General features: G+C 34.4%; 2 protein-coding genes across 4 annotated transcripts; both read right to left on the minus strand.

The window, feature by feature from the left end:
* Positions 1-1989: 1989 nt before the first annotated feature.
* On the minus strand, positions 1990-7787 carry LOC116134205 (proline--tRNA ligase, chloroplastic/mitochondrial). Of its 2 annotated transcripts, XR_004128697.1 has the most exons (12): positions 7325-7787; positions 7122-7178; positions 5481-5591; positions 5266-5352; positions 5066-5179; positions 4789-4995; positions 4498-4635; positions 3631-3792; positions 3073-3272; positions 2666-2749; positions 2368-2567; positions 1990-2234 (listed from the first exon to the last, which is right to left on the minus strand). XR_004128697.1 is itself a non-coding variant. In XM_031419882.1 (11 exons), exons 1-11 carry the CDS (start codon positions 7682-7684, stop codon positions 2426-2428), a joined length of 1662 nt encoding a protein of 553 aa, XP_031275742.1. In that variant the 5' UTR covers positions 7685-7787; the 3' UTR covers positions 1990-2425. The 2 variants fall into 2 exon arrangements, 1 of the variants encoding a protein (XP_031275742.1); XM_031419882.1 differs by having other exon boundaries at positions 1990-2567.
* A 699-nt stretch (positions 7788-8486) lies between these two features.
* Positions 8487-11342, minus strand: LOC116133628. Of its 2 annotated transcripts, none has more exons than XM_031419320.1 (5): positions 11221-11342; positions 9871-9962; positions 9343-9780; positions 9184-9242; positions 8487-9095 (listed from the first exon to the last, which is right to left on the minus strand). In XM_031419320.1, exons 2-5 carry the CDS (start codon positions 9926-9928, stop codon positions 8922-8924), a joined length of 729 nt encoding a protein of 242 aa, XP_031275180.1. In that variant the 5' UTR covers positions 9929-9962; positions 11221-11342; the 3' UTR covers positions 8487-8921. The 2 variants fall into 2 exon arrangements, with proteins under 2 accessions (XP_031275180.1, XP_031275172.1); XM_031419312.1 differs by having other exon boundaries at positions 8487-9101.
* Between the last annotated feature and the right edge of the window lie 3955 nt (positions 11343-15297).

The following is a 15297-nucleotide window of genomic DNA, read 5'->3' on the forward strand; positions in this document are numbered from 1 at the left end:
CTAGGAGCCCTATCACCACGTATTTATCATTGGCTTTGTACCCACAATGTCCTTGTTTATTTTGTTTTTCTGCCGATAATGCCATCCTTGTATACTTCTAATTTCTCCCTTGCCCTAACTCGTATTAAACAAAAAAAATAAATTTTATATTGCCTTCTCGAAGTCTTCATTTGGTTAAAGGAAAGTCAATAGTCAAATAGTGACCAATAGAAGGGCAATTTGGCACGGCAAGTTTCATGAGGTGTCACCACGTTACTGGTTGCTTCACTATTTCTAATACTGTATATTTTTTTTTATTTAATAACATTAAACATAAAACATTTTTTATAAAAGCTCTATTTTAGATCACAAATTCATCACATATACGTATACTAATAAAAGTTGTATTTATTATTATATTAATTGATTCATATTTATAATTACCATGATAAAGCGCTTAAATAAATTATTTTAATTTAAAACATTTTTTTTCTTCAAGAAAAATAGAATATATTAAAAATAATCTAGGATAATTCTTCTGACTTATTACTTTCCTAGTTTAAGTTTAATTTCTATTTGAATTAAAAGTAGGCAATATAAGAACAATTTTACTTTCGTCAAATTCGGTGTCCTTATGTAATCAAAATTTTGCTTGTTTACCTTAATTTAAATTCTATTAAGAATAATGACTTGTTACAGCTAAAAAAAATGGTTTTCCTTTTTAATTAGAATTTTAATTCCAAACATATTCAATTTTGATTTGTACACTTACATCCACACATCAAAGTAAATATGAACTTAAACACCGAGTGTTTGGCCTACGGTTAAGGAAGGTTACTCCCTTCATTGAGTCATGTTTTGAACCTTGAGCTTATCCAAAAAAAAAAAAAAAAATGTTTTGAACCTTGAGACCACATACCACTTTGTGACTTGTCTGACCTTTTGAACTTGTAAAGTGTTCAATAAATCACAAAAATCAGTTGAGTTACACACATGCTAGCCCGAACAATCTCGATTAAAAAAAAAAGTAATATGAACAAGAAGAGGCTTGTAGTGACCTTTTTTCTATAATAATTTGATGCCTTTCTACTTTATTTCTTGAAATTGTAATTATATTCCAAAAAAGAAGCTATGACTTTTCTTCCACGAAAAGAAGTGCATAAGACCCCACATTACCAAAAAAAAAAGTCGAAAGATTCCTTCCCCTCTTGCCAATAGCATCTCACCTCTCAAATCAACGGCTGATATATGAAGATGTGGTAGATTGGATCCCACCACTATCAATTGTCTTTGTCCCTTTACCCCTTCAAGATCCGACAAAGCCGTTGCGAATGTTGGAGCTCCTTAATTGGCTTTGCCATGGGCCCTTCTAAAAGTTCTGTCCCTTCTTTTGCAAGCCCAGCCCAGCCCAGCCTAGTGCTAGCCCAGTTCAATTACTTCCTTCCCAATGCTATAAAGCTCTTTTCTTATTCTTATTTCTCCTCATTCTCTCAATCTCTGTTTTTCTCCTCACTCGCTCAGTCTTCTACTTTCTTACTACCATTGAAACATACTGGACCGACTTCTAGTCTTCTACCCTTGAATTGTGGCATGGAAAATATTGATCCAAGAACGTTACCGACAATCAACAATTTTAATCCTCTATCAATAGGGCAAAAGTCCACATAATTAATATAATAAATTGTCAGTCATTAAATCAAATGTAAATTCAATACTAGTACATGTATCATAATCTTAACTATTTAAAGTGATTTGATTCAGCAAGTTACAAGATCATACCTCACTGCGAAATAAAAAATTTTAAAAATACTACTAAAATTGGGCAGCATTAATCTATAAAACATTCTTAGCTTAAGCCCAATCCAAAGATAATAGACCAAATCGATGAACCATGATCAAAAATTGTAGAAGCAATATGAATCTGAAAGCCAACAGACAGACCGGAAATGACCAATGAAAATTACTGATAAACTCAAGACTAAACTCTACTCAAATTTAAACAAGAAGAGATTTAAGAATGATTATAATATTTGAGATTTATAATTACTCGAAATTTATACGAGTTAACCAAAATTTTAAATCGGATCGAAGGTTCTTCGTTCTAGTGATCCAAATAGCAGCTGAAATCAGTCCCCAGTCAAGGAACAGCAACCAAAAAGAAATTGACATATTTTATAAGTCTAATTACTTCAAATGTCTCACTGTGTCCGCCTGTAATAACACCTCCTCCTAAGACGTATAAATCCATCCATCCTCTAAAGATGTCATGGGAATAAAAAATCACGATAACATCACCAAGCTTCAGCCATCCACAATGAACAGTTAAAAAATACAAAGTTTCACTTAATGGAATCAAGATTATATACTAAAAAGAGAAGAAGAAGAGACCTTAACAAATTTTACTGCATGTAACCGCTGCATCAAAAGCTATCATTCGGTGATTTACTCAATAAGATTTTGCAAAAATGGCAACTTCCTCAGCTGGATTGCCAGTCATCAAGCATGTCTTAATCCCCTGGGGCTGGTCAAAAGGGAAACACCTAATGGTTGCCCCTGTTTCTTCTTTCACTCTTAATTCATCCGCATCACTGTAACAATTATTGGAATGCACAAGTACATATAAGTAATATCAAATTGTTAATAATATTAACATAACCAAAGCCAAAATGATAGTAATATATTTTACCTAGCTGACCAAGGACCCCTTGCCCATTTGCCCAAGTTTATTGCTTCTTTAAGTTCATCATATGAGCTCACATCCACAATATTACTGCAAAAGAATAATAAAAGAAAACAAATGACAGAGTATAAGAAAGAAAGAGTACAGAACCCAAAGAAGCAGGCAATCAAATAGTCCATTATCATTTAACTTAGTTGACAAGTACAGACACTATATGGTGATTTCAAAATTTTTACTTGCATTTATCTTGGTGCACAGAATTTACGTTGCCATATATAATTATGCTATTTAGTTCCAATAGAAAACAAGTAGATTACAGCGATGAAGAGTAGAACTGAAACATTTTAAACTTGATCAAGCATATTGCCTTCAGCTTGAAGAAACTAATAAAATTAAAGAGCAAAAGAATGCACCTATCTCGAAATGATATTGCCTTCCCCAAAAGGGCTGACTGGATCTCATCCAACTTGTCTTTCACATAAGCTTCTAAAGTTGAAGGTTCCATAGATATTCCAAAAACTTTCCCTTGCTTTCCTGGAACATCTCTTCTTGATATGACCACACTACCACTGGAAACATCGCGTGGACCAATTTCAATCCTCAAGGGAACTCCCTATAGAAAAAAAGTCCATTATCATAACAGTTGAAAGTAAAGCAATATTTTCTACCACCATTATTCTTTTAAAACCGTAAGTATCAATGCTGTGGATAGCAACCATATTGTACAAAGCACAAAAATGAACCAGGTATAAGCACATTGAAGGTCTTTTTAACAAATTGAGCATCATGCAGAGGTTCTGACCTTCAAAAGCTACAAGTATCTACAAGTAGTTCAATACCCCATCTATAACGTATGATGGACTGCTAGTAGCTGACTTCCAATTATGGCAGAAATTAAAATTTGTTTATCAAAATAAAATCACCACGAAAGAGTTGTAATATATGCTTGACCTTTGAGAATGATAGAATACCTTCATTTCCCAGAAGTTAAACTTCCAACCAGGGGTTCGTTGTTCTAAGTCATCAAGTTTAACTTTAATCCCTGACTTCTGCAAAACTTCTTTTACCGACAATGCCGCACTGATAACTCCTGTTTTCTCTTCAGCCTTCTTCCAAATTGGTATGATTACCAACTGAAGCAAGAAACATACTACGTAAGGAAACAATTTTTATAACCATCATGAAAAGGAAGAAACAAACAGCAAACTTGTCTCTGTTTTTCTTTGGATCCAACATCCAAGATAGTGCCATGACTCATCACTATGAATTTTCAAAATCTGTAACATTATGAGGTATCTATGAAGTCACGGAAGCTAAACTTCAGTAGTTATGAAGAAATCTTAGTTGTTAATCATTGGGCATTGATGAAACTAAATGTTACCTCCATATTGGACAAAATTTGCCAAGAAAATATATATATATATAAATGTGCAGAACCATTTTTCTGTAATTTGACCACAAAAAATCAAGAATCTGGTGCAAACAATAAACAGATTCATCAATGGAAGTCGTTCTTGCTCCTGCAACAATCAATCTATGCCAGAAAACGATATGGGATTAGATTCATTCTAAAATTTTCCATATCTTTACCATCAGCAGTGAAGGATTTTCTTTTCAGATAAGAGGGGGGATGATGGCGGATTGAATGACAAGGCTCGTTCCATCAAAACATGGAACTCACAGCTCAAACATACAGATAGAGAGAATATGTGAGGTCAATATGATGAGCCTCATTTCCCAAAAACAATCTATAGTCTTAACAGATGCACATTCCTGGTGCAAAAACAGAACACCTGTACAAACACTTACAGTAAATCATAAAAAAGGCTACAATTTACCTGTATAGGTGCAACCTTTGGGGGAAGCATTAGCCCAGAATCATCTCCATGGGTCATGATGATACCACCGACAAAGCGGGTACTGATAGCCCATGATGTCTGCCACACATGTTGCCTTTGTCCATTTTCATCAGTGAACTGTACAAGCACATACTTCAGTCATATCTCGGCTGGTGGATATTAAGGTATTATAAAGCACAATAGTATTTAACCAATGAAAAATAAAATAAAACAATTTAAGTTGGATGTTCTTACAGTTGTCTGAAAATTAGAAGTGGTAGTATGATTTACCTGTGTTCCAAAAGCACGAGAGAAATTTTGCCCAAGGTTGTGGCTAGTTCCAGCCTGCAATGCCTTCCTATCCCCCATCATAGCCTCTATTGTGTAGGTCTTCGAAGCACCAGCAAAAGTTTCCACTTTTGATTTTCGACCAGGAATGACAGGTATTGCAGCTTGCTCATAAGCAAACTTTGTGTAGATGTCAATCATCTGCATGGCCTGCATAATAGATCAAATGAGACATAACTCTCACCACTATGAGTGGTCCAGAGGTAAATGAGCTGCAAACCTCTTTTTCTGCCTCTTCTGGAGTGGCATGAGCAGTGTGACCCTCCTGCCATAGAAATTCAAGGGTCCTCACAAATGGTTTAGTACGCATCTCCCAGCGTGTGACATTTGCCCACTGAAACAAATTGTCATGAGCAAACAAGATGCAGTCAGTATTTACCTTCTATAACAGGTGACAACAAACATATAACAGTATACTACCTGATTAATCATCAGAGGAAGATCACGGTAACTATGAATCCACTGAGTAAACATATGATTCACAATGGTTTCACTAGTCGGTCGAACCTGCCACAACCTCAGGAAGTGCAACAATCAAAGCCAAAACTCAGGTCATAGTTTCCAAGAGGACAATCATGGTTACATCAACATAGATAGAAAAAAAGACAACAGTATATGGTGGGGAATATATGTACCACAAGTTTTTCTTCTAGTTCCTTCCCCCCTCCAATGGTCACAAGCGCCAATTCTGGACTGAATCCTTCTACATGGCTTGCTTCTTTCTCTATGAAAGAGTATGGTATAAACTGCAATCACCAGTGAAATTGCAAAAATCAATCTCAGTTTACCACTCCATCCAGGAAAGGACAACCAGCAAAATGTCATGCTTCTTTAATTTAAAAATATAAAATGCAACATATCAGTTTATTGACCCCTTATAAAATAATAATAATAATAATAATTACTATTATTAATATTATTATTAAAATTTTAAAAAATAAAAAACAAGAAAACCAATCTAGTCTTCTACTAAAAACTATCTTTCATTAATTTGCAGATAAGATATTAAAACTATCTTTTAATAAGCATAAGAACATTCAATGGACCACACTCTGCTGGTTATGAACGTCACATCCATATGGAAGATAAAGGTGTAATGGGGTTTAGCAAGAAATATAGTTCAAGATCTCAAGCTTCTCTTCAAGATTTTTAGCACCATGTGCACCTTACAGTAAATATTTATCCAATCAGAAGATGCCGGGAGCACTTTACAATCAATTTATCACTTATCAGCCTATAATATTCATAATGAACAGTTTAACAGCCCCCTAGGCAAGTCAGGAATTTCAAGAGGCACCACAAGCATCATAATGCAGATTATAAAGTTTCAGAAGAGAAACATAAATAGTATTAGATTTTAGAGATATAGTGATTGAGAGAATCTTTTATATCATGATTTTCCACAAAGGCAGGAAATCTTAATCCTCCCTTTCACTAATTACATCAAACTTGTGATAATAAGACGTAATAATGTAACGCAAAACACAGCCATCATCCCTTTCATATAAAATCTTATAGAAATTGCAGACATACATCTAATTGCATCATACAATCAACAGATATTGCAAGTTTTTCACTTTAGGAAGGACCAGTATTAGAATGTTGCAAAGAAACTGATATAGGGCAAACATGCAGCAAGCGAGTGGAGGTTAATCGATCCAAACCTCTATAACAGGCTGGACTAACTTTACAAAGCAGACAAATTCAGCACTCACAACTTCAGCAATTCCAGGACAAATAAAATGAACATCCATACAGCATCATCCCCTTGCCTCCAATGGATTCAATTTCATGTTATACCAAAAAAAAAATGTCTTATTTCCTTAATCTGAACTTTAGTAAACTGTAAAAGGTTGAGATCTTTTGATTGAAAAAAGGACATAGACTCTCAACTGTCCATCTTTTAATCCAATGATTAAGACTTGAAGTTAATGAGTAATATTTAATGTTTTTCAACTAAGCAGCTCTCTAAACCCTTAAATTAATGCAGCTTAATGCTTTAGGACTTATGTCTCTTTTCACTTGAAGTTTTAAGTCAAAAGATCTTGACCTTTCGTGAGATACAAATATATAAACTTCAAATACACAGTGACTAAAAACACCCAATTCCCCGTGAATGTCATTTTAACAATCAACAAGCATAATTTGATAATTTATTTGAAATTTCTTCTGAACATTTCCTGTGTCAGTGCAGCAAACAATAAAGCATTAAAATCATAAAATCAAATTTTTTTTCACTCTTTCTCAGCAATCAAACAGAGAGGTCAGAATCACACCTGTGGAAAATACATGTTACTATGCCCAGTCTCCTTGAACTTGACATTCAAATATTCCTGCAAATTATTTATAATGAAATAAATAAATCAATAAATTGAAAAGTATGATGTAATTATTAATAGCATTTTCAAATTTGAAAATATAAGCTTTCAAAAAGCTCAAAGTGTGGTCCAAAAGCCATAAAACAAAAAATAATAACAACCTGAATTGCCTCCCAAATAGCATAACCGTAAGGTCTAATAACCATGGTTCCACGAACCGGACCGTAGTCAGCAAGCTCAGCGTTGGCAATAACATCGAGGTACCATGCATTGAAGTCCTGTGACCTAGGCGTGATGACACGGTCCTGGTTAACTCGCTCTTGACTCACTTTGTTCTTCTGCTTATCTACTCGGCCCTCGGTCTCCGGCGGACTCGAGGCAGCGCTCTGAGCAGAGAATCCAGCGGCACGCAAAGGCGGCAGGATGTGGTGGCGACGGCGCAGAATCGCAGGAGACTGGCGAGAGACGGAGGGAGATGAGAAGAGTGAAGTAAGAGAGGGTAGCCTCAGAGCTACTACCATTTCCTTGAGTCGTTTAGAGCAAAGTGCGCGACGCTCGTGCTGCGTTTTAGTACAGCAGTGGAAAAGCAAGGAGATGAGATTTTGGTGTGAGAAGTCTGCGTAGTGACGTGCATTGTAGATGATGGAGGGTCGGCTTCGTCCACCGATGGATCTACTTTCTGTTGGGCCTAATTTTGTTGCTTAGTTGGCTCATGGGCTTGGAATTTTCCCCCAGCACAGACAATAACAAGAGTAAGAAAAGGATAACGCCCTGGATAAGTTTGAAGACAGTCTGTTGAAACCTTAAATCAAAATGGGTTTAAAATAGTTGAGACCACAATTTTTTAAAATAGTTGAGACCACAATTTTTGTTGGGTTAGACTAATATCAACTTCAATACATTTTTCATCAGTTGTTAATAAGAGTTGTAATTAGAACTCTTAGTCAATTGATAGTTTCAGATCCTAAAAAATTAATTAAAATACGTACAAACTGACCCAAATAACCCTAATCATAAAAATAAAAAAAATAAAAAATTCATTACCTTTTACACCGTTGAATTATGAATTAATCAATGGTTATAGATTATTAATTAATCAAATTAAGTTATTATAGTCTGAACTATTTATGTTTTATTATTATTCATTGCAATTTCTTCACGGCATGATCACTTCAAAGTTAGCATTTCTGTCATGCTTAACACACAAACAGTTATTTATACTTTTGTTTCATAATCATATGACACTGTAGAGCACCTGAAAAATGCTATTGAACCCAGAAGACAAATCATTTGTAATCAAAAAGCTCCAGTATAACCGAGATAATTGTCATCAATGTGATAATTCCGGTTCTGATGGATCTACAAAGCGATCACCTTATTAAGTACCTTCTCATATATTGCTACGAAGTTGAGCTATAGTTACAAGCAAATAATTGTCATCACAAGAAAAACTTCAGTTCTTAACTAACGGAGAACTTGCTCGACTACAGGCAAATTGTAGCTGCATAATATTTGCCTACTAGCGTAGACAAGGATAACTACAAGTCCTAAAAACAAAGAAATTCCTACTTCAAACCAAACACAATATGCAGTACTGAAGTTAACCACAAATATGCACAGTACTGAAGTTAACCACAAATGTGCACAGTACTGAAGTTAACCTTACAAGAAAAGTTCAAACCCAAATTCTACCACAAAAGTTAAACGACCATAATTGCTGACATATTCTATGCACTAGGAAAGTCAATGCTTTGGCAATTATGGTGTCTTTATCAACATAAAGTTGACTTCTTCATCCCACTGCATACAGCGATTTGGTGATTTTGGAGAATCAAGATCACTGAAATGTTCACTTTTCTGAGGTAATTGAGCATCTCCGAGTCCATGTTCTCCAAGCTCTTCCAATTCTAACCACCTTGGAGGACTTGTAGGCTGAAACTGAAAGAAACTAACATCCATTAGATAATCCATAAATAAACAGCTTTACCGAAACAAGTAAACAACCAAAATAAAAACAGACCTTAAAATCATCCAATGCTGAAGATGCCACCCATGGAGACACTGACTGCTTAGAAAAACCTGAAACAAAAGAACCAATGAACAAAAACAACAATAGAGATTTAAGGATCTGTCAAGTACCACCACAGTAAATATTTAAATGTTTGTTAATTTTGTTTACCATTATGTAGTCCAACTGTTATCAGCAACTCATCTATGTCCATAGCTTTTGTCCGTGCCTTGAGGCATTCTTGATGGTTGTGTAGAAAATCTTCCTCTGCCAAAGCACTGAGATGTTCCTCCTCCAGAACACTCAGTTTCGCATTCAGATTAGAGGCCTCACGCAGATGAGGCTTCCCAAAATTCGAAATGTCAGAAAGTACTTTCCTGGTGCTGGTCTGTGATTTTTCAGAAGCTTTAGAACTCTTCTTTTTGCTTCCATCAAATGTAATTTTAGAGGCACCGATATCTTTCTCAATAAAAGAGTTGGAACTAGGCTTCTTTAAGGATTGATTGGGAGTAGGCTTCACCGAATTTGATAAATCACTAAGTGGCTTCCTTCCGCCAAGCCCTCCTTTCTTTAGGGCTTTAGAAACATTGGTCTTCCCCCCAGCAGATGCTGTTGTAGAAGATTATTTAAGTACAATAAGGGCATCAAAATAAATGAACAACCACATCTCCAATCAAACAGAAAACAAAGATGACTTACCATTATAGTGAACATTCAGATTCCTATCATGAATCAGGCTACCAACTTGTGACGCCATCAACTAAGTTTGTGAAACAATTCAGAGCAGTACACTGCAGAGAAAGAAACATATGTATCATATCAGACAAGAACTTTAGAAGAAAAAAAAAAATTGAATAAATTTCCTCGGTGTTGTGGTTTACATTTTTAATACAAATGAAAAAAGAACCTAAGAAACAAGAAATGGAACTCCCAAGCAAATCAACAAAGTAAGGTGCATCTTCAAACACCAATCTGAATGTTTTGTTGTAAAAGAACCCAATTTGAAATCAAACAACAATAAAATAACGAGATAATCCTGATGCTATGGATCTCTCCTTCAACAATGGTTTAAACATAAAACACCCATATAAACTCTTACCCACGGAACACCCAAACTTTTTAATAATTCTCAATACATTGATTTATTTTCTCACTCCTAAAAGTGTTCGGGTACTATGTTTATCTCTATAATGCAACATTTGGTTCAACAAAAACAACATCAAAATCAAACAAGATGATCTCAAACAGTCCAGCAAGCAAACTCTATGTTTCATCATATTCGTTTCTTGAAGTCTCAACAAAAAGCAAAAGAGGCCTGCAATTCGAATGCCATGCTAGTTATGCTGAGAAATCCCCGCATCATCGGTTTCAAATTACCAGAAAAAGCCTGGGTCTTCGGTTCAATTCAAGCAAAAACACCCAGCCACAAAAAATACCTTTCTGAAAAATTAATGGTTTATGCTACTACTACCTTTCCTGTTACCACTAAAAGCTGAGATATTAGAAAGAAAGCAACAAAACTAAAACCTCAGGTAACTCTAATTTCTGAAAGATTAGAAATAGTCTTGATTAAAAAAAAAAAAACAGCAATAATTAACCTTTTTCTTAATTCCATCAAGAAATTCAAGATTCAAGATTAAAAACCTTTCTAAAAAATCCTCAAAAACCCAAACCAATAAGTTCATCTCAAAATATATTTTACGGCCCTTTAATTCCTAAAATTTACGAACTTCTTCTAAAGTTTCCCCTTATTCCCAGTTTGTTTGCCTAGAAAACAAAGAGAAGAAAACTGAACTTCGAAACCACAAATTAGAGTTTGTTTCTTTGGGCTTAGTTGATGTAAAATGATGGTTATCTTAAAACCCTAAACAACAAAAATCTTCAAATCTAGGGTTTATTTCTAAAATTTTCTCGGTAAACAAACAGATTAGTCATCAGTGGATAGAAAAAAACCACTCTCTAAAGCAATTTCGCACCACATGATAACATCTCTCAAACGAAACGTTAGAAGAAATAAGAAATTTCAGAGGTTTGAGAGAAATAACTCACAAATGGGTGACAAGGATCAATCTTCCTTTCTTGATTCGCTTCTTAATTTTCTCGGCCTTTCCAGACAGTTTTCTCTCTTTTGATCAACAAATCAAATCACTCTCAACAAAACTTGCAGTTGTTATTTGAAATGGGTCTCGAAGAATGTTTGGCTCGTATATGTAGACAGCACTGGGGTTCCAACGGTAACTTTCTCTTTCTTTTACGTTAATGCCCTTCTCTGGACAGACAATTACGACATATTATTTTCATTTTAAGCCGTACGATGACTTGCATTGATCATTTGATGAGAGGGGTAATGATGCATTGTGTAAAATTAACGGTAAAGTGCCTAAATTGCAAAGTTGGAAAATCCAAGATCACCATTTAAACTATATCATAATTTTTTAGTTATTTATTTAAGATTTAATGCAAATATTAAAAGTCATATCTATTTTGGATTATGTTAAATTAATTATTAGAAAAATTTAATAATGTTATATATGTAAGATTATACCCAAATTTCATATCTCAAGTGATTTTACATTAAAGTATTTTTTTTGTTATTTAATAAAGAGTAAACAACTTTTTCCCACCCAAATAATGTTTAACAACACTTTTCCAGCCACAAACTTTTAAAATACCACTTTATTACCCAAATTTATATTCTATTTACTACCCAAAATACACTTTCCAATTTGGCGACGAATGGAGGGAAAATTTGGTCCAAGATATTGGGGCTTTTGACAAAGGGAGGTTAGTGAGTCTTTTGGTGGTGGCAGGTTGGATTTTGGTAATCGTAATTGGTTAGAATTTAACTTGGGAGAGACGGTTGCGCAAATCCTAATTGCACGATTGTTGGCAATTAGCGAGGTCAGTGAGAGAAATGTTTGAGGGGTTTTGGTGAGTGATGATCGGGGAAGAGAATGGTAGGGGTTTGGGATCGCAATGATGTCGGAATCGATCGACAAGAGTGCACTCACCAGCCAATTCCGACATTGTTGCTACTAGCATTGTAGGGAGGTTACGTAGGACCCATATGGTGGGGCTCTATTGCGATTTCCCCGTTTTGCTACTTTGTCCCTTCAATCAAAGAAATTTATATAAACTTGTAATGTGTGACACTGTACGATTTTTCAAAGGTTTTGCTACGTTGTAATGTCCCCTTCAATCAGAAAATATGGCAATTTTTTTCATTTTTCAAAGGTTTATCACCAACAGCCAGAAAATCTAGCCTTCAACGATGGCCATATCTTGGTCGTCGTCAATGGCCACATCTTTTGCAGTAGATTTGGTCGGAAAAGGTTAGATAGATGCACGACTAGCTGAATCCAACCGCTAATATGCCATTTTGGCAACTTCCGACCACCGTCCGGTGGTGGTGGCTGGCTGTTAGTAATAGTTGGATAGGTGGGGGTGTTTTTGTTAATTTATAAACTTTTATTATGGAGAGTGTTTAGTTAAATTAACAAATATAGGGGTTAAAAATAATCTAAATATTTTCAGAAAATATTTTCCAAAAATGTATCAAACGTATTCTCAGAATCTCATCCTATCTGATTAAATCTTATTCATAATAAAATAATATTCTAAAAACTTAAACAAACACAGCCTAGGTATTTCAAAAAAAAAAAATATCTATTATAAAAACATATTTATTTTAAATAAAAAAAGTTTAAAATTAAGAGAATATGAAAATCGACCCAAAGTTGCAAACTAGTTGTCACCAATGAACCGCTGATAACGAGTAGAACAACACTACCGACACCATTCTTACTAATTGTTGTCACCGATAAAACCACCAACAATGAGTGAGACAACACCACTAGCACCATTGAGATTGTCCACTGAATATCTATTATAGAATATAGGCTCAATTACATCAGAAGATATTGAACTATCACTTTTTTTCCTATTAAAAGTACCGAACTATTTTTTTCCCTATTGAAGGTACCAAACTATCTATTATTTCTATTGAAGGTACTGAACTTTAAATTTTTCTTATTGAAGGTACCTGATGCATTGATTTTACAACATGCAATGTGTAACAAGTGCACTAGTTACAACAAGTAATAGAATGATGAGTAGAGTATCGTTCCCACAAAGATTGCGTATCAAGTACTAATTTTCCTAATTTGTATCAAGTTGGAGCAAACGAAAAATGGTTGGATTTGCGGGAGACAATTAACTTGAAATTAAAACAAAACTCACAACATAGTTTAAAATCTAACTAATGAAAGCAATATCAATTCAAGAAAAATATCAATTAAGACAAAGCGGTTAGGGTTTTGACTTCACTAGGATTTTATGAATTAATCTACGATTTCTGTTACTTTTACATTCACATGCAAGGATTATAAATCGGACACCCTAACATGTAAAACATACCTTCTCAGGCTATGTTTTCCTACTTATCCCTATTAAGGTTCCGCACCTAACAAAATGAAGGTTAATAGTTCCAAGTCCGTTAAGCTAAATGGAATCCTAAATGGATTTCATGGATTCTCAAACATATCTCTAGCGTTCAATCAATCAATGGCATTTACCCTAAGAGACTAATACATGATTCACTTCTCAGTCTTATCATGCTCAACAAGTAATTTCAATAAGAACAAGAGTAAATACACAATCAATGCAATAGAATGTAAAAGCAACATCAATTTATTGATTAGACATTAAAATCCCACCTACATCAAAACCCTAACCCAAAAGTGAGTTAGTTCATACTAAAATTAAAGCAAATCAAAATAAAATTTGTAAACACAGAGTTCAACATGATGGAATAACGAAAAGAGAGTGAATCTTCCATATTTGATGAACCCAAAAGCTTCTAATCTTCAATTTCTCTCTTTCTTTTTCCAAACAGTGTCGACTCCTCATAAAATAACTAAGTCCCACTTATATAGTCGATCCCAAAACCAAGACTCATCCCATACAATTAAAACGCACAGTTCTAATAAACTTGAAAATTGCAGACTTCGTCGCGGCATCGAGTTGGCTTTTATTGAACAATCTAACCCAAGACTTTCTCCCGCGCAACGAAGAATAAACTTCGCCATGGCGAACTTTTATGAACTATTCTGAATTTACGAAACTACCTTCCGCTTGCTTCTTTCCTTGAATCTTCAATCTTTGTGATCTCCAATAGGAACAAGCTTCATAGTGCTTCGAATCCGCATCAAAACTTTCCCGATTCCTAGAATTCGCTTGATTCTGGGTCCAGAAACTCAATCTCGCTCAGTGTTTGCTCTAATTGCGCATTTTGGCCTAAAATATAAAATATATGAAATTAAGTTGCAATTCAGGCACAAACAGAAGAAGAAGTATCCAAAATCCAGCTAAAAAGCATAAATAAAACAGTATAATCCTAGGATTATCAGTACCAAACTTTATATTTTTTCCTACGACATTAAATATTGATGACATGACATTTTTTCTGTCAAAAATCGCTGACATGGCAATTTTAGTGTGTTGTTTGGACATTTTAACGTGACAATTGAGGTTGACTCAGACATTTATAATTTAAAAAATCTCAAATTAACCCTTTTTTTATTATTTAAATAAAAACCATAAAAACCACCCAGAATAAATAAAATCTACCCAGAGTGAAAACTTATCCTAATTAAAACCCACCTAAATTGCATTTGAGGTATCAAATAACTTTTCATAGAAATAATGAATAACTCAACACAAAAGGATGAGCATGAGCTATCAACGTTTCTCGATTCTAGTATTTACCTATTCTAAAACTCAAATGCGGTTTTCATAGACAGTAGTTTTTATCAGCCCTAAAAAAGTCCACATCAGTGTTACATGTACACGTCAACCCTCATAAATTTCCACATACACATTTTAGAATTAAAAAAAATTCACATCATTTATTTTTAACGGTGCAAGAGGTTAGTCTCTAAAATGTTTGATGGTATACAAGTTCAGTAGCTTCAAAAGAAATAATGAATAGTTTGATACCTTCAACAGGAAAAAAAAATAGTTTGATACCTTCAATAAGAAAAAAGTGATAATTCGGTAACTTATGATATAATTAAACCTAGAATATAATATCTCATAATTTACTTTAAATATAATCATTTTTTTATA

Source organism: Pistacia vera, unplaced genomic scaffold (genome assembly GCF_008641045.1).
Source record: "Pistacia vera cultivar Batoury unplaced genomic scaffold, PisVer_v2 Contig108, whole genome shotgun sequence".
Taxonomy (NCBI): Eukaryota; Viridiplantae; Streptophyta; class Magnoliopsida; order Sapindales; family Anacardiaceae; genus Pistacia; species Pistacia vera.

Excerpts from the sequence above, each read along its gene's own strand:
- LOC116134205 (XM_031419882.1), bottom strand. The coding sequence starts at position 7,684 with ATGGTAGTAGCTCTGAGGCTACCCTCTCTTACTTCACTCTTCTCATCT. Across the intron at positions 5,592-7,121 it reads GTAACATGTATTTTCCACAG|TTTATACCATACTCTTTCAT; the intron begins GTGTGATTCTGA and ends TGGTGATTGCAG. Across the intron at positions 5,180-5,265 it reads TTCCTCTGATGATTAATCAG|TGGGCAAATGTCACACGCTG; the intron begins GTAGTATACTGT and ends AATTTGTTTCAG.
- LOC116133628 (XM_031419312.1), bottom strand. The coding sequence starts at position 9,928 with ATGGCGTCACAAGTTGGTAGCCTGATTCATGATAGGAATCTGAATGTT. Across the intron at positions 9,781-9,870 it reads TCTGAATGTTCACTATAATG|CATCTGCTGGGGGGAAGACC; the intron begins GTAAGTCATCTT and ends CTTCTACAACAG. Across the intron at positions 9,243-9,342 it reads AACAGTTGGACTACATAATG|GTTTTTCTAAGCAGTCAGTG; the intron begins GTAAACAAAATT and ends CTTTTGTTTCAG.